Source organism: Diceros bicornis, chromosome 5 (genome assembly GCF_020826845.1).
Source record: "Diceros bicornis minor isolate mBicDic1 chromosome 5, mDicBic1.mat.cur, whole genome shotgun sequence".
In the NCBI taxonomy this organism is placed as follows: domain Eukaryota; kingdom Metazoa; phylum Chordata; class Mammalia; order Perissodactyla; family Rhinocerotidae; genus Diceros; species Diceros bicornis.
The window spans coordinates 61707922-61735216 of record NC_080744.1 but is presented as its reverse complement, the minus strand read 5'-3'; the positions used below and the strand labels follow the sequence as shown (position 1 = coordinate 61735216).

Here is a 27295-nt window from a genome sequence, read left to right as displayed (position 1 = left end):
TCAACCTAATCCATTATTCCCCAGAGCTGGGGGGCAGGGTGGCACGCACCTGATATGCTGATAGATACAGACCTTGGGGTCCCCTGCCATCAATCTAACCAGGCAAAGATGGTGCTGGCCAGGTGGTCTCCTTTAGGTCTTGGCTCTCTAATGACCTCTTGATTTGGAATTAACTGTCAGAGGTGAATTCTCCAGGGGTCAGAACACATGCCAAAGATCACAGGTGCTACTGAGCAACACCTGCTTAACACTTCCTTGCTCTTCCTCCACTTCAAGGGCGGGATGGCCTAACGCTGGTGCCTGTTCTGATTTGTCACGCCCATGCTATACTGGTTGTTAAATCCCTGCAAACATGGCAACATTCTAGAAATTCCTTTATTTTGGCACCAAATTATTTCACCCAGATGACCTCTCATAGCAGGATGTCAAACAAAACCCACTGATCAGACCACGTATTCCAGTATGGTCATGCTAACTTATACTGTATATCGCAGTGTCCAGGGAGTGCTTGTTCTTGCGTCAGTTTCCTCAACTTTTCTCTGTGAGTTCCTGGAGAAGCAGGGACATGTCTAGTTTGCCTTCATCTGTTCAATGTCTAGTACAGTGTTTTACTGAATTGGATTAGAGAGAGTGGCACATGCAAAGAGCAACTGATGGTGATTTCTCTTCTTTTAATTAGATCAGAGACCTCGCCTGAATGACAGTAGCATAGGACCAAGCTAGGCACTGAATTATAACATCATGATTGTCCTTCAAGGAACTTACAATCTAGCTGGAGAAAAAAGCCATTTAACCAGGGAGTTTCACCTCTAGCTGCTCCTTACAATCACCTGGAGAGCTTCAAAAATAAAACAGTACCTGCTCCCTGGCCCAAACGCCAGAAAATCTTTGATCTGGGCTGAAATCCAAGCATTTTTTTTTTCTTTTTTTAACCCACTCAGAGGATTCTAATGAGTTCCCGGGGTTAGGAACCACTCTAGTACACAGACCAATTTGTAAATATAAAATGAATATGTAATTTATATAATTAAGTGCTGTTCCAAGCTAGAGACAAATTCTGGAGGGCTTCAGAGAAGGGAGCAAGCACTACTAAGGGAAGAGTGGGGAGAAGCTGAAGGAAGGAGGATGGAGACCTTCAAGGACAGGGAAGAGGAAGACATTCCATGCTGAGGCCACCACCCAAAGAACAGAAACTCTCCATGAGCTTAGTAGTGTCAAATGACACACTCCAAAGACCCAGCTTAGCCGCCACGAACGTGGCATAACACTGAAGAACAGCCCGATCGATCCACTTTACTGCATTCAAGATAACCAAACTATTCCTGCGGTCAAGGCTACACAGCCTCATTGTGCGTCGAAACTCGGTGCTGGGAAGACGGCAGTCAGCTCAGTAAAACAAGAAAGGAGTATAGCAGGCAGGAGCTCAAACAACCACAATCTTAAACAGGCAAATCACCACCATATTCACAGATCTGACTCGACGGATGGAGGAAAAAAGTTATCCTTAACTGGGAAATTAAAGCTGTCAGATCACCACGACCAAGGCATGACAGATTTTATCTATGTGTATCTCTTGCTACACACATGTATATAAAGACACACACACACATATATTTATCTGCTATAGTCTTGTGAAAAGATTAAGCAGTCACGTCTATGGAAAAACAAAGCTTGTTTTCTGGGGTTATAATCTCTCTGTTCTTGCTGAAGTGCTAACATGTCATCAAAAATTCAAATTAAAGCTGTCTGATTTAGTGCAATCTCAAGCATCCAGACAGTGATTCTGCCATTGTAATTATGTGCGATTAAAAAGCTAAAATCAACTTCTTACTAGTGGATTCCTATTTATAAGCAGACACAAACATGATTTTAATGGCTTTCAGAACTTGAAAATAATAATAAAAAAATCATTATATGGTTGTCAGCTGGACCCTATGTGGAGCTCCAAAGCTTCTGTGATGTCTTTTGTGCTTGAAGGAAATATTTAGTTGAAGTTACAATCCCAGCCAGGGTTTCTCTCTGGAAATTCTGGGTGCCTTAGCTCAAGAGGTGATTTGCACCTCCAAATGAATAACCAAAAGCAAAAATGATGCCTGCAAGAATGAGCAGTCAGATACACATATGAGTCTGGCCCTAATGGTCTATTTTAAAACAGGTTCTATATGACACAGGCAATGGTTAAAATTAGTAAACTACAATCTAGTTCAGAATTTCTTATTAAACCATCATCAGTATCTCAAAAAGCTGAGATGGCAAGCAGAGTGGTCCATGAGCACCATGCAAGGGGGCTGCCAAAATGTGCCCTTCCTCCTATTTGTGCTTAGGACATGAAAGCCCTGGATCAAAATAAACTAAAACTCATCTTTGGACCACTTAGTAGAATGTGGTGATAATGTTGAACTTTGTCTGAGCCCTGTGCTCCCAGAAAGCAGTTACAAGTAAGAAATCTCCCCACTCTTTTGTTAGCCACAAAGGATCACGCTGCTCTCATTGAGATAAGATCTCTTTCCATCCTTCCTCACGATTTCCGTGAGACTGGCTGATGACTTCCTTGTTTACCTGCCTCGACAACCTTGGCCCCCTCCCTTTTCTTTGAGACATTCCTCACTAATAAACATTCTCCCTATTGCAATAGTCTGAATAAAATCATCTCCTTAATTGTCCAGTGCATTTTATCTTTCATAATGGTCAAAAGGTTTGGGTCTAATAATGGCGAACAAAGCCATGTGATGTAAACCCAAAAGTTACATTGGAATTGGAGTGCTGGAAAGACAGAAATCTAACGTGGTGATTTCTCCAATTTTTCAAAGGGACCACACAGATGTCCAATTTATTACACACCTTGATTAACTGAGAGAACAACCAACCAAACTATCTGAAAATGTAATTACAATCAGGTTTGGATAAGCAGAAAAGCTACCAGTGACAACTTCATTTAGAGAAGTTAAACAAGTTAACATCTCTTTGCAAGTAATTAAATGTTTAAACAGATTTTTCTAGAGCAGTTTGGTGTTTACTAGCCCCCAAACAATACTACCTCTTCTACGTAAAGCCTTCTCTGAGAAATGAGATGCCTTCAAGTTTGCAGCTGCTGGGATTTAGACGAAGGGAAAAAAAATCTAAAAGCACTATTTTGATTATAGCTGACACTCCTCCCCCAAGACCACACCTGCTTCTTGTATTTCCAGCCCCATTATTTACTTGCTTTCTAAGCAAAATGTCCACTTTCAATTGCAAAACTGCACTCTGTTTCTTCTTAGGAACCTGAATAGAAAACTAAACCTGAGGAAATACTAACGGAGGACGCACTGCTCTGCAATATACAAGGAAATGCACAAAATAACAGGCCTTATTAGAACCTAAGGAGAAAACCCATGTTTTTAAACAATTACTAAGGCAGTATAGTAATAGCATAAAGACAATTTCTGTGCCAGCTTGTTTCTCTGAAATTCTCTCTGCCACTGAACAGCTAGAACAGATAATAACTATTAGTAAATCAAACTCCTCTGCAATATCCAGCTGTGCCTCACACATTTACATACAGATAGAATGGGTATATGTTTTTAATATGTATGTGATACGTACTTTTACCACAGCCGAAGTGCATGCTACAAAGGAGGAGGAGAATGGGAATCGGATCAGCATGAGATAATAAAGTGGCCTAGATAAAGTATTAGCCAGCGATTGATCTCAAACCGGGATGCTGCTTCTTCTGACCTGATTACTTACTATGCATAGATTCCATTAAATAGAGCTTAGACATGGAAAGCTTCTGGAAATATTCTAAATGCATAGAAGGATCTACAGCAGTCCGAACCCCAATTGTAACTGCAGAGATGCCCATGGCCCACACCCTCCCTGATTGAGTCAAGGCCCACATTCAGAATAGGCTGAGGGGTTAAAGGGCTGCCTGACAGCTGGTGGGAAGCCCTGCTGAGTCCCACAGGGAGGGCCTTTCCCTTCCCTCCCCCAAACCAAGCAAGCCCCCTCTCAGTGAATACCTCCCTCCCAAGCTGCTTGTAAGGAGCTGCTGGTCTGGTCCTGGCTGCACAGCTCTAAGAGAATGGGAAGCTAGCAAGGGAGCTTAACAATCATTTAGGGCCATGATCCTCTTTGAAAAACTGATGACAGCCAGGAGTTCCTCTTTTCAGAAAAAAATGTAAACCCCTACACGCATACCCGATTTTGGATGTAATTTCAGGGGCTCTAACAGACTTCCCGAAGTCACAGACTCTAGGTCAGGGACTGCTGATCTAGTCCATCCCTTCATGTTGCAGATGAAGACATTGAGGTGGGGGAGGAAATGGGGAGTTGCTGACAAGGGAAGGGAAGTGTGGACGCCTTCCTTGCTAAATCATGGCCTGACCTTCGCTACAAAAGAACCCTATAGGAAGACTGATTCTGCACAAAGAATTCTTTGTGATTTACACAAGCAAATGGTATATACAGTAATGCTTCTCACCATATCCCTTTTATTTAAAAATACCTAAACGTATAATTTGAATAGCAAAACCAGACTCGAACCTCTCCATCTCAATGCTCCCATCTCAGGTTGTCTCTGTCCCTGAGTTTAAGGGTCTGATTTTTATTTTTTTGCTCCCCTCAATCTGATTATTGACATTTTGGGAAAATTTCTCTACCATCTTTGCATTACCATCCTCTCCCTTCTTGTTACAGCCCCACCAATCCTTTCTGACTGGCAGAAGCTGGTTTTTTCCATGTAAGTTGTGACATCCCTGCTTGGTTGTCTCAGCCTGCAGAACACTGTCACCTCCGGAGTTTCTACAGCCTGGAAACTTTTTTCTAAGTTTGTTGGTCCCAGGTCACAGAGCTGGGGCAGCACTGACATAGGTCTTTCCTGCGATTTACATCAGCGTGACTTAAAAGTAGGTTCTCTAATAATGTAATCATTATTACAGGAGCAGAAAGAGTGTGTGGAGGGGTTCCTATCTGTCTGGTTGTGTCAGCAGCTGAATGTTCCTGGCTGCCTGCATGGCTGGTTTTCCTTTGTTGGGTTTAATGATGACTCCTGATTTATGCAATAGCTCTTAAAGAACTGAAGAAAGGTCAGATCTTCCCCAAGGATGAAGGACTTCCCTATACTTGAGTGGGAGTCCACTCCAGAGAATTCACTCAGGAAAAAAGATATATGTGCTGCTTCTATGTCAGGTCAAAGCTTTCAGACCTAGACACTAGGGTTCCTTCTATAAGAAGTGAAATTTCTTAACAGATTGCCCAGCTGGTGGTGAATATGTTGCCTATTTGAACTCCACCTTTGTGGGTCTGGAACTCCATGAGGCCAATGTCAAAGAGATTTCTGTTCCAGCTGGAGGTTTCACGTTGCTCTGAAAAGGTCTAGGGCCTCCACACACTCATGCTTTGCCCATCCTGTTGCCTTTGCCTGGAAGGACCCTTTAAAAACTCTCTATAAAATTCAATCCATCCTCCAAAGGCTCTTTTCAAATGGTACCTTCTCCATGTAGCTTTTCCTCACTTCCCCAAATGGATCCCCACAGATCTCTGCAGCTCTTTCATAGCAGTTATTTTATTCTGGTTATCTGTATACTTGCCATATCCCCTGCAAGACTGGATGCATGTGGCTTACTCTTCTTGGTATCTTCTGCGGAGTCTAGCATAGAACTTTGCGCATAATAGTCTATAAATATCTGCTGAATTCAATTTCTACCTGGTTCTGAGATCTCTCAAGATGATGTGGATGCCAATGATGAAACTTTTGAATGAATTCTTTATGTAGCTTAATGACTGTCAGAAAAGTGCACTGGCTCGTGTGGATCCTGGACTCCCCTCAATGTGAATGTTAAGGGAATTTCTTGGTCCAGCTTTAAAATACTTCCACTCAGAGCATAAAAACTCATAACCATCTTAGGAACAACCATGCAAAGTAGAGAGAATTAAATAGCTAAACAACCGAATGAGTTCTAACACTGGGATTTTAATAGCTTCGAGGGTCTAAACTTGAGTTGTACATTTTGTCTTTAAGACCGACATGGTCAAAAATTGCAATGATGATGATATTAAGACTTGGGTTTTCTGGTATATAAGGTGACCCTACCAAATAAAAAGACAAAAACTGCTTGAGTGCCCACTCTGTGCATAGCCCACCCCTTCCTGCAATCTGATTACTTAGGCCGGGACCTGCTGCGTTCACTGGTGGTCAAGGCCACACCTGGAGTTCAAGAGTTCCCTGACGGTGAGTCCGTAACTCAGTATTTCCACCCAACCCTGTCTCTGATTTGGAAAATGCAGGTCCATAGGGAAACCTCAACCACCCTGTAGGCCTCACAGCTGACGCGGCCCAAGCTGTGCAGACCGTGTTGGTACCCTGCTGGCTGGAGTTACTGTGCTTGGAAGATAAATAGGCAGGACCCCTCTCTCCACCCCCCCAGTGACATGCATTCCAGAGGATGCTCTCAGCTTTCAGATGGGAGCACCATCAAATAGGTTGTAGGCAGAAAGGGAAAAGGAAAAATTAAAGCCATTAATATGCTGGAAGGAATAAAGAGACTGGTTCCTTAAGATTGGGTTCTTAGGATGTGACTCAGGTTCCTCAAGCCAGGGACAACCTACTTTCTTTCTCATCCCCTATTGAACCCAATATTTTGGCCAAAGGCAGGCAGGGCTCAATCCCCTTGAGCACAGGAGCCTCACACACACTCCACTGTTTCCTGCCTCTTCACTGAGCCTTTTCTAAGCCAGGGAGTGCCTCTCTATTGCTATACCTAACGGAACAAATTTATTTCAATCAAACTGTGAGCAGTACTAGAAATAATGTTAAATTAAGTATAGGATGGTGCTTCCTGTGACTAAATTTTTCATTGTATTTTATTGATTTATTGATGTTTATTAATTAAAAATGTAGGACAGCACACACCAGGGCGTATAGTTGTAAAGAGATGTATCGAAATACGTATCCCTGTCTCTCCACACACACATAACACACACATAGACATCCACACCCACTTGCTTCCTTCCAAGGCACTGAAAGTACTCACTCTTCAGCCTTGTCTTTATGACTTGCCACCCTGGAGTGGTGTTCCTTACCAACATATACATCCGTATACATTTATGGGTGTATGAACAATCTGCAGATGTTTTATTTATAAGTGGCAAACTCACTGCAGCACAGAAACATGCATTTACAAACAGCTATCTGTTTTATGAAACCCTGTTCCTTAGTTTTAATAGCTGAACTATCCAGCCATAGCATAATAATGTACAAGGTAAATGGGTCTCCATCTCTGGAACCTGTTCCAAGTTTTCTCAAATGTGACTAACTACATGAATTTCCCAACTATCAAAGAGAACCCCCCCCCCCCAAAAAAAAGACAGTTTATTCTAGACATGAAACCTGCACAGTTATAAACTGCAGAAGTTTTAGGGATGAACTTTAACTTGAAACTATCCTGAAAACTGAAATTATGCTCCAGGGGTAACATGAAGAAGAAAACTACCTTCCTGGAAAGCACTCATGATGCTAAAGGGAAACGTACTGTTATTTTATATTGGGGGGTGAAATCTGTATTGTAAAGAAGTTTGGGTCCTTACAGTGTTTATTAGGATGAAATACAAGGGATGGAAACCTCTGAACCGATATCTGTAAAACACTCCTTGTTTAAAGTGGTAAAAGAAAATTGGTCGGAATTTGCTCTGATTGCAATAATCTAAAGATAGGGAATGGTGCAAAACATTAGAAAGAGAAGACTATAATTATTATTTACTAATGCTCCATCCTAACGTATTCTAACAGCTTGTGCATTGTCAAATCAACAATCTGCACTAAATAGATGACCATTTGGGAATTGTTAGGGAGCGTCTCCGTTCCTCTCCCTGCTTGACTAAAAACTGTCATTTGCAATCAAAGCAAGCAGCCTTGGAGCTGAGAACACAGCACTAGCAGCCTTGTAGTTGTCTCTTTCTGAGGAAAGACGAAAGATTCACATTAACTTGATCTTTTGCAGCCAATCTAATTTCATTCTACATGAATCCGAGGGGACTCCACACCACATTCAGAATTTCCTGTAGGATTGCACTAAAAGCTTAATATGCTATCTTCTCTGTTACCAATCTTCTGAATTCTGAGAGGCTGTGATAGCAAATGAGGACAAGGAGGAGTAACCCAGATTAACTTGTGACCCTTGAGTGTGAGGCAAAGGAAAAGTTCCGCATTAAGTTTCAAAATGGGGATGGATTTTTAAAAAGTAAAACTACTATCTGAGGACATGAGCTTTAAAAACACCCACCCAAATAAAGTAAATAATGTTGCCTCCCCAGAGCCTTTGGATGTTTTAAATTCCATTCTGGTCCTTTTAATAGAATGTTAATCATAGATATATAACTGGAGAATTCTAATGTAACTAAAAAAATTTACTTACCATCAATTCCTCAGGTGCTGGCCTTTCTTTTGGCTGTTTTCGCATGCTGTAGGAGAAAAAAACCCCTCATATTATCTATATCACTTGTAAATTTCTGCTCTAATTCCCACTATTGACTATTTCCCCCGGAATTTGAATTTTTCAAAATTCATCATGTTCAATTCTTGGCCAATGTATTAGCATCTTATTCCCTTTCTTTTATTTTGGCCTTTAATCAGATTTTGGGGGAATCTCATGAATCAGAAACACACAATATTTTTTTTTGAGCTACTCTTACAATACAGATAAAGAATGAATTCAAATTTATTCTAATTCTACTTTTGAAACTCATGTGAAAAAGAGCAGCAATATTCTCTTCCTGACTCTATTATTAATTTATTTCAAACTTAAATTTAGGGAATGATATATTTCTTTTCGGTAAATGGGATATGACAATAAGAAAAGAAACATGACTATCAAGTCAAATGAGAAAACATCTCATTCCTTCATTATTACTCCGAATGACAAGTAATACATAAAAGAGGTCAGGAATCTGGATAATATTACAAAATTACAAACGCATATCACATTATCCAGACTTTCCTTTATTCTGGCTACAAGTTGATAATTCATTAAATAGCTGTGGGAAAGTTAAGTTTGTTTAAGCTGCTTAAAGAACCACATTCCTCATGCAAAACACTTCTTGTCTTATATGCAATAGGTATCACTAACAGCTGTGGCATGTACTTAGCTATGTGATGAAGCACCCACACATGGGACTGAGGTGACTGTGGGTAGCTTGCCTACTTGATGGCCATATTTGTACTGAACTCAGAGTACCTGTGCAATGAAGTCAAGAAAAGAGAGTGCTGCTTCTATTATTTGGAAAATCACACAGATGCTTTTTCTTTATATAAGGCAACTTCTAACAAGCAAGAAGATAACCCTTCATATTATCTCTGCATTTACTGACAGTATTTTTTTAAGCAGAGAGATTTAAGGATCCTTTGGTAAACAAGAACCATAGTTATGAACCATTAGTGACATCGAGGACATTTGCCTTCCCTATAAATAACCGTGTGCACTTCTCAGATACTGCATCCGTTACCAAGTGATTCAAGCTGTCTCGCCAGTGGAGTTGGTGACAGTCCTAATCTGACACTCCAAAGTAGCTGTACCTCTTGGGAAAACAAGGCTATTACCCACTATCATTTCTGTTTTGCCCCGACATCTGTGGAAATTTCAACACAGGTTATCCCTTACTCTGTCTCCATAAAACTTTTACGTAACAGCTGATTAATTCTTTGGAAAGGAGGAAGGCAAAGCCATATCTGCTTTTCTCTCTGTCTGCCCAGAAGCAGCCTCACTCGAGGCTGGTCTCAGACCACACAGTGAGATAAGCACGGTGGTCCCCATCACAAATCCAGCACTTCTGGGGCGGGTGATGCCCAAACCGGCATTCCAGGCAGGAATCGCATGGTTTGCTTTTCAATTTCTGCATTTCAACGTGGGGCATTCCCATGATATGCTTCTGAGTGTTTCCAGGAATTCCACATAAAGGAAATTAAGAGAAATTAACACATATTACTGGATAATGGCTCTAATATTATTAATGAGTTCAGGATTCCAGTGTTTAACCAATATGTATACTTTTTTCCAACATGGCATGCTTTGGAAAGAAAAAGTTTGCAGAGTGAAAATAGTTTTTAAAAGCCACAGAATATAAGTATTTTAAATAAACAGAAACAGTGTTAATAACATTTTAAAAGTCGGGGGAAAAATCTCTTCCCCACATATTTTCCTATGGTATATAAACTGTATGAGACACTTTTATTAAGAGGTAACATATTACACTTAGTCAAAAAGGTGATAAAGCTTGACACTTATATTAAGGAATATTTCTTGGTTTCACTTCAGTGTAATCATCAGATAGATCCTGGGGGGATGAGGAAGGGGACAGTGTTTCGGTTTAGCAAGGACTCCTGACTGTACCATTAAGGGGCACCATAGGAATGAAGGGTTCATTTTCCACCAGTGGACATGATTCTGAAGGGGTGATGAAATGAGGAATTGGGTGAAGGAGGGAAAGAGAAGTAAGCGTAGTTATGAAGGAGTTCCAGAATGTCCAGAACAGTTTCTAATTAGTTCTATCTCCTGTTTTGGTCATTTCTGTGTTCCCAATTTCCTCTCTCTCTCTCCACGCTGGGGTCAGGGAGAGGGCAGAGGAGGGCAGTGGACCAACCGGGCCTTCCAAGGCCACACGAGTGTTGCCGAAGGGGGTAGAGGCAGATGATGTGGAAGGGATAATAAAAGAAAATCTGGTTCTACTGGGAGGAAAAAGGCAGAAGCTGAAAAGAACTTTTGGCAGAAAAATGCTTGTTTCCTCAGGTATTTTGGAAAATGACAAGGGGCTGCCTAGAGACTCTGAGGGCCCCTTTGATCTAAATCCTGTGGTTCCTCTCAGTTTTTTAATGGTTAAAGGGGGCCTCATGGAACCATGTTTTCATAGTCTTTCAAACAGTGACATTCACTGAAATGGGACGCCAGTATTGTGTTTAAAATATAACCAAAGACAAATGTTATTTACTGAAAATCCGATGAATTAATAAACTATGCTGCTTCTGCTAAGTGACAGACAGTTTTATGGGAAACTTAAGGTTACATTAATAAAAATAAGCTTCATATGTCTGTTCAATAGGGGCTACAAAATTGTGTATTTCTTAAAAAAAAAATTGGAAAGCAACAGTATCGGTGCTCAAAGAAGAAGCCTGATTCTCAGCAGTTTATTAAAACGCGAAAAAGCCTCTAAAGTACATTTATGACCCTTTGTGTAAATAACGTTTACATAATTTAAACAATTTCTTCAGCTTTGCTGCCCCATCTGCCCAAGGCCCCCAAGTCCCTCCCGTCTCCAACAGGAAGCAGGGAGAGCCATAAGGTCTCACGGAGCTGCCGAGTTAATGGCATGTATCATTTACATTGAAGGCATGGCATGTTTGCAAACAGGCTCACCACTGAGTGATGAAATGTACAAATGGCTCGGAGAACTCTCCAACCGGAAGGACAGGCGAATCCTGGGATGGAGGAAAAACATGTCATCAAAAGTCACAGCAATCCTTTTCTTTCTTTGTGCCCCACTCCCCGCAAAAGAGCAGTATAAAGATGAATATCTAACAAGGATTCACCACCACGTGGAAAGGAAAATAAGGCCTCATCTGTTAAAAAGAATCTCTATGTCCTCTTCCACATGTTTGTGCGTAAAAATGCAAAATTTAAAGCCACATACATTTTATATTAGTGAGGAACATAAGAGCAAAGGGGGAAGGGAGGTGAAAAAGGACAATGATAGCCACAGGGTAGGAAAGAAGGTAGGAAAGCGTAAATGAGAAATTAATGATTATTTAAGTAACACACAAATGGTCTTGTAATTAACGAAAAGCTGTGAAATTATTCTTGTGTTGACCTTTGTTTCTTTTACTGGATTTGCTATTTATTTACACTTTCCTTTCTATTTACATTTATTTGTATATTTTACTGCTCTTAACTGCTTGCCCCTAACTGAATCATTTGGGTCAGATTTTTTTTTTTTAACTTGAATAGAAAGGGTTTTATAGAAGAAGCTGTTTCCCGAAAAAGAATTTCAGCCAGTCTAGGCCAACTCATCAGATGAGAAAGCTGATGAATTTAGGACACAATGAAAAACTCCCATCTTGACCACCAAATAGAACTGGGGTGGAGGTGGGAGTCACTCAAAAGAGCAGAAAACTACACAGCCACAAACAACAACCACCGAGTAACACAGGGAGCAAACCCCATTACCATTTGCAAAGGAAGGCTTTAAGAATTTAGGAGTTTTTCCAAGAATGACAGAGAGCGCCACTGTGTTTATAGTGTAACGGCTCAGGATGTAATGAAATTACACTGCAGAGTACTTTAACAGTCATCTCATTAGATCTACAGTTGGAACAAGAGAGCCACATAAAGTAGGCAGCTGCAAATGACTCCCCTCTCATCTATTCTCATTTGCTATTAAAAATACCTTTCGGCGGCTTTTTTCCTCCCTGACATCCCTACACAAAGTGCCCTGCAAAGTATGATACATGCACCTATTTAAATTAACAAAGGAATGACTTATTTTAATCTCACTGTGCTTTGGAGTGCTTTGGCCATTTGGATGAGCAATATATCATTACATACAACCTTCCAGCGCTGCAGGCAAGAAACTCAGAGCATGCAGCATTTGGTGGGAGCCAAACAATTTCTCTAGCACACAACTGTGTCAAATGCATGCATGTATTCATTATTGAGAATGAGAGGAAATAGCTTTGATGTAGTGGAAAAAAGAAGATGATAAAAGCACCTCTGCAATATGCGTGTCATTATCAATGGTGGCAGATAGATACAATTGCAAGCCTCCTATGTGATTAGTAAATATACATATAATTGCTGTGGCCAATTATCAGAAAAATGAGATCGGTAATTACAAGACAGAAAATTAACTAGAACTCTTATTAAGGCTTTGTTTCCAATTCAAACAATTGGAAACTGCTGGAAAATACAATTAAATCAAAAGGAACTGAGGGGGTCAAAGCAGCCAAAAAAAGAAAAAATCCCAAGGAGGTTAAAAGAAAAGGAATGTGAACAAAATGTGTCTTAGTTTTTGCATATCTGTCCTCTTTGAATTTACTCTATTCATCCAGAGTGGGAGAAGGTTAGTAATTGTAAACTTAAAATTCTCATCAGTGGAGAAAGGCTTCCAAGAGGAAAGGAAAACAAAGGAAAATGGGAGTGAAATAAAATCTTGCCAAGTTCAAAGGATTACGTGTAGGCATTACATAGAGAAGACATGAAAAATGGGGGGCTGATGAAATAGTCCACTGGAAAGAAACAAGGCACGCAATAACATGACAAGTCCTCGATAAAGGTACTATAAAATGGTCACAGAAGTCCCATCAGTTTGAAGAGCAAAAATAAAACATGATATCAATTTTAGCCTGGCCTGTTTTAGGAAAGCCATATATATCATCAAGCCTGTAAGAGTCTACAAGGCCCAGTTCAAGAAATGACATTTTACTGCTGCAAAAACTATTAGTAAAAAGATAGTTCAAAGTCTGAGGTACAAAAATTATGGGACTCTGATCAGGTAGTTAATTCTCTAAGTCATTCCTTTCTAAAATTTTTTTGGAGGCTGTGGTACTGGAAGCGTCTAAGTAGCGGTGGCTTTAAAATGCAATGTTTAGGAAAATAAAAGCCTACTGTCTTAATGTGGCTGAAGATTTACCAAGATGGTTAAAATTCTCCACTGGTTTTCTACAAAGATCCTGGTATGAAGCATGATGCTAATGTGGGCCTCATTTCAAAGTATGATACCAAGAGTAAATTAATGAATTATAGACTAGGCAACTTGATGAAGATGTCATTTTAACATGGATGAGAGACAAAACGAGGAAATGTGACATCTTTGCACGGGTAGTTAATTTTATTTAAGACCTGATATTGTAGCCTGTTAAGTTCCTCATAATATAAAACTAAGGAACACTGGGTGGTACCCATGAATAATTTATTTCACTTGTGAAAATGCCAGCCCAAGTCGACTTTGCAGAACCACAGAGAGTGGATTCTCATCTCAGTAGTGCCTGGAAAGAATCACTCATCAAAGATGCGGGGGGAAATTCTAATCTCACATGCAGAATGCCAGATGTTTCTTTTCATTTTAAAATCCATGTCTCCTCCACACCTCAAAGGAGAATTTCTTGCGATACAGAAGATTGACTAGTGGGGGAGGGTGGTCAGAATGCCACACACAAACATGGGGGATGGAGGATGGGGGGGTGGGGCAAAGGAGTCCTCTGAGAGCCCCCAACTCCACAAAAGCATGCAGGCTGTAAACACTCCAAAGGAAAGCAAACAAATAGACCTGACAGTGTTCACCACACTGGAGGATTTTAAAGTATACTTTTCTCATTTTTAAGCAAGTAAAATTAGAAGTTTGTTTAGATCAGGATGTAAAAACCTCCAAGAACCTGCCTATTTCATTATCTACTTCAGATCTGTGTGAAGGAGGGAGTGGAGGCTCATAGTAAAGCTGCCCCAGTTTCACCACAGCTCCCAGAGACGGAGCAAGTCACCGCGGGGTTAGAGGGAGACTGAGAACCATGCCAAGGGGTTCAGAGGATCTAGTAGTTGCTGTTCCTTATCAGAAACGTTCTCTGTGAAACATGGGTTCAGGCAAGATGAAGAAATACATTTCAAAAATATAAACACAAATTGGAGAAGCAGTTACACCAATAACTTGCAGTACTGGCTGAAACCAACTTGAAATTGTTAATAAAGGTCACTCTCTTTAAGACCCTGGGTGCCATACTCCACCTTAAGGGTTTTTTGGGGATGCTTTTCTGTTGAACTTCTAAGCACGGAGGTATGGAACAAAACAGTGGACACAACCTCAACCAAAAGGCTTAACCTGAGATTCTAGTCCCAAATCAACTTTGGAGTCCCGCGGAAGGGACACAAGCTGGATCTTGTTATCGAGCAGGCAACTGTTACATAAAAACAGCTGCCACAAACCATTTCAGTAAGCAATTCTGGTCATCAAGGAGGACAGTCTCCAAGTCTCAGAGGTTTCAGTAACTACCTGGTCAGCCCCTTATGCTAAACAACTGGAACACAAGCATGCGGCATGCTGGAGAACAGCGAAGGACACTGGGAAAAAAGTTTGAGTGATGCCTTCGCCTGGTGAATAATGAACAGTTCAGGAAGGTCAACCCATTACAACTGAAACTGTTTAATTATTAATTATGCACAATCTATGAGCAAAAGGACAAGTTCAGAATGTTTAATGTATGCTAACTTCAACTGGACTCTCTCTGGGTATTTTGTTATTAGCACTTGTCAGCAAGGTACTCAGGCATAAAAAAAAGGCAAGCAGCAGAAAATCTGAAAGTGTGTGTGTGTGTATGTGTGTGTACCTGCACACTCAAAGAGGTGGTGGAGATGAAGAGGGAGAAGGAGGTCCAATCCCAACCACAGCTGCTGCTAGTTCACTTGCAGAGTAAGTGTACCAATAAGTACATTTGTGACCTTGAGAGCAGACAGATAAGTTGGATACTCCAAACACAGAACACATAAATGAGAAAAATGTTTTTGAAATGACTTACTTAAAAGGGAGGTCATTATTTTAAAGGCATAGTTTTTTTTGGAGGCCATATTTCTTGGCTTTGAAAGGATCCATGTCGTTAACATTCACACACACACAGGAGTGCATGTAAAATTGGTAGAATCTGAATAAATTCAGTGGATTGTATCAATTTCAATTTTCTGGTTGTGCTACTGTACTATACTTATAAGCTGTTACCATCGGGGGAAACTGGGTGAAGGGTACACAGGAACTCTCCATATTATTTCTTACATCTGCATGTGAACCTAAAATGATGTCAAGATAGAAAGTTTAAAAAGAAAAAGGTAAAGAGCTATTTTTAAAAACTCTGTTGAGGTCCAAACTCTTAGCAGAGCTCTGCTTTGTATAAGAGAAAAAAGCCTGGCATAACTACTCAACTGAAAAAAGTTGAGAACTTTCCTTAAAAAAATATAGTTGAGAATATAATTTTTGCCTTTCATTCATAATTAAAGATGACAATGGAACCTGACAATGATATGGTGCTTACTTCAGACACTGATAGGGAATAGACATAAAATACTGTATAAAAATGATACAATCATTCATTACTTATTTATTAGTTCATTCATTCAGCAGTTTTCTTGACCACCTGCCATGTCAAAGGCACTGTGCCTGGCATGTGGGATGACTGATACTTAACCCATATCCTTGGAGAATCTGTGTATTGTTCAGGGGATAAGAGGTGCACCCCTAATAAACAGCCCTGCAGGATGGAGGAATTGGCCAGGTGAGAGAGCCACAGCTGACACTCGGGCAGTACTGGGGAGCTCCATGAGTTCGATTTAGTTTGGCTGGTACATATGAGTCCCTAAAGGAGAGTGATGGGGAATGAGACATGGAGGCTGTGAGATACCTTCTTCGCCGTTCTTTCTTCTTTCCTCACTCCTGGAGAGCAGCTGGGGCTGAAGGGACCTTAAACATCTTAGTCTGTGTCCGATTCCCTTCTCTTTGTGCAAAACAGACATTCCTTCAAACCAAGATTTTATACTTATTGGCAGTAAAACAAGGAGGATAGAAGCACAACTCAAAAATCTCAAGGTGTTGGCCACAATGGTGAATTCTAAGGTCAATCGTACTGTGTTTAGATTAAACCAGTCTGGCAAGTTAAATAAAATATGGCAAGCCTTCTAACATTTTTTTAATAGTCTATTTCTAGACTTCATGGTGTCAAGCCATCAAGCCAACAGGTGGTTAACATCAGAGAACCACCTGGAATCTAACCAGTATTGAGAGTTAAGCTCTAACATTTTAAAAATAAATCTTTCCATTCAAGCCTAATGTTCCTTTGGCCTGGCCCAACAATGTCTGGTCCTACGCACTGGGGATCATACTAATTGCCACAGCTCTCTTAGATCGCTCCGTGTCTATCCACAGTGCTGGGATCAAAGGTCATTTGTGATTCCAGTGGCTTCATGTCAGGCAGAATAGCATTTTCCCTTGTCAGACCTCAAACTCGTTTTTGATGCTCCACTGTTCACTGCTTTAAAATAGTGTCTCTGTGAGACAACTGGCAGAATCCATACAAGAAATCTGCTTTCCACTGGGGAGGAAACCTAGTTTGTTCGAAAAAAAAAAATTAGACACAAAAGCTGAAAAATAAAAAATACTGGACCCTCACCTTTAAAGATTTTCACAGAAGCTAATCTACATACCAAAATATCTACCTGTCCAAAGTGTAATCCAATGGTAGATTCTGGGAAATTAGCTTAGTTTTAATATTTTGAGGTCCTCAATGTTCATATCTGTAAGTTTCTGCTATAACAGAGAAGGGTGGGAAATAGATGGACAGGCACTCCTGGTCAGTCAGAGAATGAGTCAGCCTAGTTTAAGATATGAGTAAATGATCAATACATACCAGATTTGTACAAATTCAATCAATGCTTGTTAAAAACAGTTTACTTAAAAACTCGGCCTCTGTGAGGGAACAGTCAATATTTTGACATTAAGTGTATTCTGGATTTCACAATGTACACAGAACTGACCTAAGCTGTGGGGTGTTATCAAGGACAGCACTGGGGTGGGAATGAGGATTTGAATTTAGGAAGGCTTGCAGATGGACGTCATCAGAAGAGAAAGCCTCTGACCTGTCTCAGCTGGAGACCAAAAAGCCCTCCTTTTACTCATCCCACTCCACATCAAGCCTTGAGCAGAGAAAGTGAAAGATGATTCAATTTCCTGGGTCAGCCCATGCTCCGGGTTGCCAGATGTGACAAATTACATGTTCGAACATTTTGGTGTGAAGTTCTGTCCACTGGGCCCAGACTGACAGTAGCAGCTCATTTAACTTGTCTCAGATGGACTTGGAACCAAGAACAAAAGGCCTGAATTTTCACCACTGAAATACCCACCTTACCCATAAACCCTTAACTCAAGGGAGAATCAGCTGTTAGCCAAGTGAACATCATAACCAGATGGCTTATTAAAAAAACACAAAATATAAATGAACAAGTCTAAGTAACTGAAATTTGAGATTATAGAGATTTTTCCTATTTTCTTTTTCTCCTAAATGTTTTGAAAGTTCTTCAGTTTTGGGATAAAAGAGAAGAGGAAGAAACTTTGTCACTATGTCAAAACGAACCCTTCATTTAGTCTACCAAATTTCTGTCATTTAAAAGATTTATATTTACTTAGAGATTTTCTAAACATATGGCAAAGATCTTGGTATTGTATAAAATTCCTTGAAAATAGGTAGGTGGAGAACTGGAAAATGGATTAATCTTTTAAACTGTATTTGCAATTGCTTCCTTTCCAAAGCCAATGAACATCTTTTTTCTCTTTTTATTTTAGGTCTCTTGTTGGTCATAAGCTGTATAGTGCACAGTATTATTTAGAGGTGTCTATGTGAACAGAACACACACACACTTGCACACTAACATCCACATACACCTCCCTTTTCAATGGCTTACGCAGAGCAACAAAAACTTGTCTTATACCAAAGGGATTTCATTTACAAAAGTAAAACCCATTATTGTCCTCTTTCTCTGTAGCCTCCCAATGCATTTCTATTGCTTTTTCATAAAACACTGCTGCAAATAATCAAGCATGACCATTGACATCCACGAGATTGAGTTTTAGGAACCATTAAATGAGCTCACTCTCATGGGAAGCCTCCTGCTCAGGCTGGTCTAAAGGTAATTATTCAGCAATTCCTACCTGTGGTTTTTACCTTGTCCCTATGTAGTATTTGAATTTCATATACTAGTAAGGTCAATTTTTTTTCCTCAGGAAAAGTCCAGCTACACATGTTTGATCCAGGACCTAAATTATAATGTTAATATACACACTGGCATTTCACCAGGTTCTATGTGTAGAAGTGCTGATTAAAAGCAATCTTAAAGGTAGATCATAAATTATATTAAACAAAAACAAAAGAGGAAACTCTAGGAGTGAAAAATAACCCTTAACAGGTTCCTAAATGAATGGAATTATTCCTCTTGTCATAGGTAAAGCGTTAACATTAAAACACCTGAACTACATCTACACAGTGTTCAAGGGCAAGAACCCGGCAGGTCCGTGTCCTGAAAAATCAACAAGCCATAACTCTATCAATGCAGACTCTGAGAACTCACTGAAATCCAAAGTCCACATCGCCACACTGGATGTCCTCCTGAATGTTCCCTCAACTGTTAGTTAAAATAATTACTGCCGGGCCGGCCCCGTGGCTTAGCGGTTAAGTGCGCGCGCTCTGCTGCTGGCGGCCCGGGGTTCGGATCCCAGGCGCGCACCAACGCACTGCTTCTCCGGCCATGCTGAGGCCGAGTCCCACATACAGCAACTAGAAGGCTGTGCAACTATGACATACAACTATCTACTGGGGCTTTGGGGGAAAAAAATAAATAAAAATTAAAAAAAAAATCATTTGACTAATGATGTTAGGGAACCATTAAAAAAAAAAAAATTACTGCCATGTGCCACCTCTACTGCAAGCTAGGATAAGAGGAAAACAGAATTTCCAGGGGCTGCATGGTGCAGGAGTGTTGACGGTATTTGCTTACACATTTTTATAAACAAATTCAAAGGCTATGTCAGTTGTGACTCAAAGGCTAAAAATTATCTGTGAAATTGTGCTATACCTGGTTCCATACAATAAATGCAGAGAGAAAGGAATTTAAAGCTGGCTAAGGGAGATGTTGCATCAGTTTAAAATTAGTCAATATGAGAAGAACAAAGAGAGGGAGACAGAGAGGGAAGAAGGGAGAGGAAGTGAAAAAAAACAGAACTACATACTGTGAAATGAACAAGTTCAGTTAGAATGTTCATCAGGATTTGGAAAATCATAACGCCATCTGCTACTCTGGACCTCAGAACATCAGAGATCTCGTGGGCCCAGACGCTTCCATTTCCAGGAGGAAGGAAGGAACTTACACTCCCTGGAATGCTGCCTCCATTCTGGAATGGAGGCAACACCCCAGCCGACCAGTTTGGAATCTCTTTTGAGAACATTTGCACTGCTCACAGACGCGTTTTCCCTGGTTTAGGGAAAATTAACGGCAGGCAAAATGATTACAGCAACCAGGCAGTGAGGCAGAGCAGTGCCCCAGCCTGAGCTGCTGGGTAACTGACCCTGGCATCCAACTTGGGCTCAGGGTGTGTAGGTCCCATCATGGTGGATTAAACGAGCATTGTCCTACGGCTGGATAAGACTTCACAATAGAGCAACACATGTTAAATGACAGCAGCCAAAACTGGCCCCACCAGGCAACTGCCCATTCACAGAACACTATTCACAGGCCTCCACCACCAAGAAATTAATTCATTAATAATACATCAGGCTTCGCAGACTATTCAAAGAAAACAACACAAAGCTATTTGTTCAATGACTGCCTAAAGACAGAATTTTTCCTGGTTAAAAAAACACCAAATCTAACTGATTTACTGAAATCAAAATCATAGGGATGTTTATACTAATATTTTGCTTGGTAAAAAAGAAAAAATGGAGAAAGTCTATCCACTGAATTCACTCAGCACCACTAGGAAATAATAAAAATACAGACTTTTTTTCAGCAGAAGCTAATAAAATCTGATTTTATATAAGCATGTATTTAAAAAATGTATTTTTCCCACTTTATTTTTTTTTAAATAAGTTTAATGGAATTTCCACATTTCATTTATATTTATTTATTTATTTTTTCCCCCAAAGCCCCAGTAGATAGTTGTATGTCATAGCTGCACATTTTTCTAGTTGCTGTATGTGGGACACGGCCTCAGCATGGCCAGAGAAGCGGTGTGTCGGTGCACGCCCAGGATCCGAACCCGGGCCGCCAGTAGCGGAGTGCGCGCACTTAACCGCTAAGCCACGGGGCCGGCCCAATTTTTCCCACTTTAAAAGTGACTGTACATCCTTCAGACTATCAGGAAAATTTCTGCTTTTAACTTGTTTCTTCTGTTACATTTTTTAAACTCACTTCTTTCTTTCTCCTCCCTTCCAACAACTTATAAATATGAATTAAAAATTATAAATGAACAGAACATTAACTTTTAGATTACTGCTGTGTTTTGGTAGAAAGTTAATGTCATTTCTAAAGAAATAGTTACTACCGATAGAAAAAGTAATTACTAAAGGAATCATGGCCTTAATGCTCACCTATTTTCAATCTTCAAACCAGCCAAACTGCATTAATTTAAACATACTGGACTTTTCAAAGGAGGTATTCGATTTCTAAAGGTTGCCTTACATAAAAGAGGAATATCAGTTTTCAGGCTCCCAATTATCTATTCCCAACACTATGAGACACAGGTCTAGTTAACAATATCGTGGGAGGCCACGACTATTGTATATGCACTTGTATTAACTTACAAGTTTCTAATGCCTCAGTCATTAACTGATTCAAGTTGCAAACATCGTGAAATCCCACATCAGAAGTGCCTGTTTATGAGTGGTTACAGTGTTAGTCACCGTGGTCAGAAGCCCTAGGCCTGCACAGGTTGTTGGAGAGCTCAGGCCAGCAAGTCTTGTCTCACTTTAAACCAATTGTAGTTATTGGTTCTGAAAGGAACAGGTCATTCTTAGGATGCTGGGAGCAGGAGAGATGGGGGATGTTCCTTTTACTTTTTGCTAACTTCAGAAGCCAGAATTATGGCAAAGTCCCTCAGGGAAAAAATGAATGGATATTATTCCTTCCGGAGTTGGCTAATACCACTTTCTGAATTCTAGGGAGGTATTTTTTTTTTTTTCCTTCCCCAAAGCCCCAGTAGATAGTTGTATGTCATAGCTGCACATCCTTCTAGTTGCTGTATGTGGGACGCGGCCTCAGCATGGCCAGAGAAGCAGTGCGTCGGTGCACCCAGGACTGAACCCAGCCCGCCAGTAGTGGAGCGCGCGCACTTAACCGCTAAGCCACGGGGCTGGCCCATCTAGGGAGGTATTATTAGGCAACTATTCTCATGCCTCCACCCACCAGAGAGCACCTGCTCTGTTCACAGCCCAGCAGCTTCTTAGTTAACCAGCCCTTAGTTAACCTGTTCAGGAACGAGTGACTCTGCATGAATGAATTTTTTAAGAGCCAAAGCTTTTGTATATATAAATCTTTCTAAAAGGAGTCAAGTTCCTCCCTGCCAACATAAACAAAATATGCAGAATAGAATTCAATTCTTTCTTAAAGACATGGAGTCATTCTTATAGACAGCAAAACTGAACTGTGTTGCAATATACCTATGCCCTTGGGGCATGTCTGCAATGCTTTCCAAGTCATTTTCTTTTATGGCTTTTAAAATAATCTCTTCCTTTGATGCCAAAATGTTCAGCTGTCACTTTTTGCTCCCATCAAGGTCAATTACAGTATAACAGAAAGAGCCTACCCTTTGATTGTCACTCAGTTTCCTCATCTGTAGGATGGAGTGTTGTGGGAAAGCAACATGATATGGAGAAACATTCTGTAACTCACAAGGATTAAGGATAGACTTCTGAATTTCCATAAAGGATCATATATACTAATTATGTACTCCTTATCATATACTATTACTTTTTAGATTTGTTTTCTGAGGTCTTGAAAAAACAAGTAGTAAGTTCTTATATTATGCATAAATATCACTCAACAAATATTTATGAGTGACTACTGTACATTATGTGCAGTACTAGGAAGACAGAAATGAAAAGCCCAGGAACTCAGAGTCTAGTTGATAAACTTCTTATAACTGGGTCTGAAACAGGAACTAATATAGTTTTGAATGAGGCGCTCGGTGCTGTCCTATGAACAGAATGCTAACCATCATCTGTGTGTGTGCCCCATCTGAGGGAGGGCTGACTGCCCAGGCCGTGTGCTTTGTCCCAGACCCCACTTTTCCACCCTCCCCTACATCCAGATAAACAAAATGTGGTATATCAAAACAATGGAATATTATTCAGCCATAAATAGGAATGAAATACTGATAAACGCTCTAACATGGATGTACCTTGGTAACATTATGTTAAATGAAAGGAAACAAACACAAAAAGCCAGAAATTGTATGGTCCAATTTATATGAAATGTCCACAACAGGAAAATCCATAGAGACAAAAAGTAGATTGGTTAGTGGTTGTCAGGGATTGGAGGGGAGAGAAGAATTAGGAGTGACTGTTAACAGGTACTGGGTTTCCTTTTGGAGTGATGGAAATGTTCTGGAACTGAGTGGGTTACTTTAACGGAGTGAATTCTATTTCAATTAAAAAAATTTCAAAGAAGAAAAAGAAAACAGAAATGAATTTCTCTATGATGGTCTCTGTACTTAGCTGCTGTGTTACAGGACAGAGGTCCTTTTCAGCTGGATAAAATGGGCCTCAGCAGAACAAAAGACAAATTTAGACCACATTCCATTTTGTGTAGGACTAGCCCTGCTAAGAAAATCCATATTTTAATTTACTTTGAGGAGCATTTCCTGAGCTCCTACCTGGGCCATGATACCTACCAGGTTCTGGGATAAATCCTTGTGCTGGATGACTTTCTGATCTAGTGGCAGACAAACTCACGAACTAAATTTGATTCAGTATGATTAAAAGCTATAATACAGCTTTGTAAACAATGCTATGCCGAATTCTGCCTCGCACTGGGCGGGAGTGTGGTAGGATGCAAGAGGTGGAAAGGTAACAGAGACAGCTTCAAACAGCAGATGATGTTTGCCTTGGGCCTTGGAGGATGTTTAGGCACTTACAAAGTGAAAAAGGGGAGAAGTTTTCCAAGCACAAGGAGGAATACAACCATAGGTGTGAAACTGTGGGGCAGCTTTGAAGACTAAAGATTGACCCAAAGTGATGCTGAAAACAATACGGGTGAGAGTCTCAAATGCTGTGCTCAGAAGTTTAGACACTACCCCATAGGCAGCGGGATCCCTGAAAGGTTCGACAGGTTGAGATCTGTATTTTTTAAAAGATAATTCTGTGCTGAATAATATTCCACTGTATGGATACACCACATTTTGTTTATCAATTCATCAGTCAATGGATATTTGGGTTGTTTCTACTTTTTGGCTATTATGAATAATGCTGCTATGAACATTCGTGTACAAGTTTTTATGAGGATTTATGTTTTCAATTCTCTTGGTAGTAGGAGAAACAAGGCAGAGAGAAAAGCTTAGAAGTTTTTAATAATGCAGTTATAAATCTTCTCTCCTTTTCCTCCCTTTCCCAGTCCTCAATTTTCTCATCCCCTTCTTCATGTGTCACTCTCTTCTAGAACAGAGACGCTGGCTGTCTCTTGGTTTGCCCGTCTCATGTGGAAGTGCCTAACTGTGTGATTAACCTCCATCCTCTTCTTCACTGAGCTGCCAGGTGGGGGCTGGCATCAAACGCTGCTTCCTTCCAGCACTGGACATGTTTACTGGCATTTCTGGTGAACATCAGAGGAGCCATGTCTGAGTGAAGAGTCTGCGTGAGGCCTCTTGTGAGTGCAGGTGTTTGGTGCAGGGGATGATTGCCCCCATTCATAATGACTCTTGTTAGTACCACTGTAATGATGTGCATATGCCAGCCAGGCAGATAATAGTGGAGGCTCTCTTACGTCTTTATTAAATTTTATGATTAAATTGAGTCATAAGAACTCACAGAAGGCATAAACTTTCATAAATGGAATTCTGTAATGATGAGCTATTAAATATGTTTTTGGCCAAGAGAGTCTGTTCCAACTTAAGCAAGCCCACTTTACTCCTCCTCATCATTGAGGACCCAAAGCCAGGCCCCACAGCAACATTCCCCACCACGTTCTCCTCTTCTTGCCCATCACTCAGCTGGCCACTTCCTTCCTGTCGTCCTTCCTCCCATCCCCACTGTGGCTTCCTGTCAATACCCTTTTCCTAGCTACAGACCTTACAGGGAAAGCCAGCATCTCTCTCACCTCCCACACTGGAGCACAAAGGTCCTCTTCTTAGAGCTGTGGTTTGCCATGGCTCTACCCGTCTATTGGCCTGGAACCCTGGCATTGTTACAGTGATTCCACTATCTTGATCATGTCATATCTAAGAAACTGTTACCTAGTGTAAGGTCACAAAGATTTACATCTATGTTTCCTTTAAAGAGTTTCATAATTTTAGCTCTTCGATCCATTTTGAGTTAATTTTTGTGAATGATGTGAGGTAGGGGTCTAAATTCACTCTTTTGCATGTAGATATCCAATTTTACCAGCATTATTTGTTGAAAAGACTTTTACCATTGAATGGTCTTGGCATCCTCCTCAGAAAACAATTGACCATGGATATATGGGTTTATTTCTGGACTCTCAATTCTATTCCATTTGTCTATTCTTATGCCAGTACCACACTATCTTGATTACTCTTAACTTTGTAGTGAGTATTGAAATCAGGAAGTTAGAATTCTCCAACTTTGTTCTTTTTATCCAAGATTGTTTTGGCTACTCTAAGTCACTTGCATTTCCATATGAATTTTGGGATCAGCTCATGCATTTCTGCAAAAAAAACCCACTGGGATTTTGACAGGGATTGCACTGAATCTGTAGATCAATTTGGGGCATACTGTCATCTTAACAATATTAAGTCTTCCAATCCATGAATGTGGGCTGTCTTTCCATTTATTTCTTTAATTTCTTTCAATGATGTTTTGTAATTTTCAGTGTAGAAGTTTTCCACTTCTTTTGTTAAATTTATTACTAAGTGTTTTACTCTTTTTGATGCTATTGTAACTTGAATTGTTTTCTTAATTTCACTTTTTGATTGCTCATTTTGGATTACTAGTGTATAGAAATACCACTGAGGGCCGGCCCGGTGGCTTAGCGGTTAAGTGCACGCGCTCCGCTGCTGGCGGCCCGGGTTCGGATCCTGGGCGCGCACCAACGCACAGCTTCTCCGGCCATGCTGAGGCCACGTCCCACATACAGCAACTAGAAGGATGTGCAGCTACGACATACAACTATCTACTGGGGCTTTGGGGGGGGGAACAAAATTAAAAGGGAAAGCACACAAGTAAAAGAATTGATCCCGTTAAACACACTATTAAAAAAAAAAAGAAATACCACTGATTTTTGATCTTCTACAACATTGCTGAACTTGTTTAATCAATAGTTTTTATTTGTGGATTTTCTATATATAATATCGTGTCATCTGCAAATATAGTTTTACTTCTTCCTCTTCAACCTGGATGCCTTTTCTTTTTCTTGACTAATTGCTCTGGGAATAGAAGTGGTGAGAGGAGACCTCCTTCTCTTGCTCTTGATCTTAAAGGGAAAGCTTTCAGTCTTTTACCATTAACTATGACGTTAGCCATGGATTTTTAGTAGATGTCCTTTATCAAGTTGTGGAAGTCCCCTTCTCTTCCAAGTTTTTTGAGTGTTTTTATCATGAAAGAGTGTTGGATTTTGTCAAGCGTCTACTGAGACGATCATGGGATTTTTGTCCATTATTCTAATAATATGATGTACTACATTGATTAATTTTTGTATGTTGGACAAACCTTGCATTTCTGGGATGAATCTCACTTGGTCATGATATATAATTTTTTTATATACTGGTATTTTCTTGATGATTTTTGCATCTATATTGATAAGGGAAATTGGTTTGTAGTTTTCTTTTCTTGTGAAGTCTCTGTGTGGTTCTGGTATCAGGGTAATACTGGCCTCACAGAATAAGTTAGGAAGTGCTCCCTCTTCTCTATTTTCTGGAAGAGTTTGAGAAGGACTGGTGTTAAATCTTTAAACATTTGGTAGAATTCACCTGTGAAGCCATATGATCCTGGGCTTTCCTTTGTGGGAAGATTTAAAGAAAATTCTTTACTTGTTAGAAGTCTACTCAGACTTTGTATTTCTTCTTGAGTCAGCATTGATAGTTTATGTTTTTCTAGGAATTTATCCATTTCATCTAGGTTATCTAATTTGTTGGCACACAATTGTCCATAGTATTCCCTTATAATCCTTTTTATTTCTGTAAGGTTGGTAGTAAGGTGCCTGCTTTCATTCCTGATTTTAGCCATTTGAGTCTTCCTTCTCTTTTTTTTGGTCAGTCTAGCTAAATGTTTGTCAGCTTTTCAAAGGACCAACTTTTGGTTTTATTGATTTTCTCTGTTGTTTCTCTATCCTCTATTTCATTTATTTCCATTGTAATTTTATTATTTCTTTCCTTCTGCTAGCTTTGAGTATAGTTTGTCCTTCTTTTTCTAGTTTAACGTAGAAGGTTAGGTTATTGATTTGAGATCTTCTTTTTTAACGCAGGCATTTACAACTAAAAATTTCCCTCTGACCACTGCTTTCGCTGCATCCCATAAGTTTTGGTATATTGTATTTTCATTTTTGCTCACCTCAAAGTATTTTCTAATTTCCCTTGTGATTTC

The 27295-nt window shown here is 40.1% G+C and overlaps 1 protein-coding gene across 3 annotated transcripts in view; it reads right to left on the bottom strand.

The window, feature by feature from the left end:
• The window catches only part of MAP2K5 (mitogen-activated protein kinase kinase 5), a 236955-nt gene that overhangs the window by 27586 nt on the left and 182074 nt on the right, over positions 1 to 27295 (bottom strand). For all 3 annotated transcript variants that reach the window (XM_058541929.1, XM_058541930.1, XM_058541928.1), the window contains 2 exons: positions 11385 to 11446; positions 8394 to 8439 (listed from right to left, as the gene is read on the bottom strand). In XM_058541929.1, coding sequence (XP_058397912.1) covers positions 8394 to 8439; positions 11385 to 11446 — 108 coding nt within the window. The remainder of the gene's footprint in view (positions 1 to 8393; positions 8440 to 11384; positions 11447 to 27295) is intronic.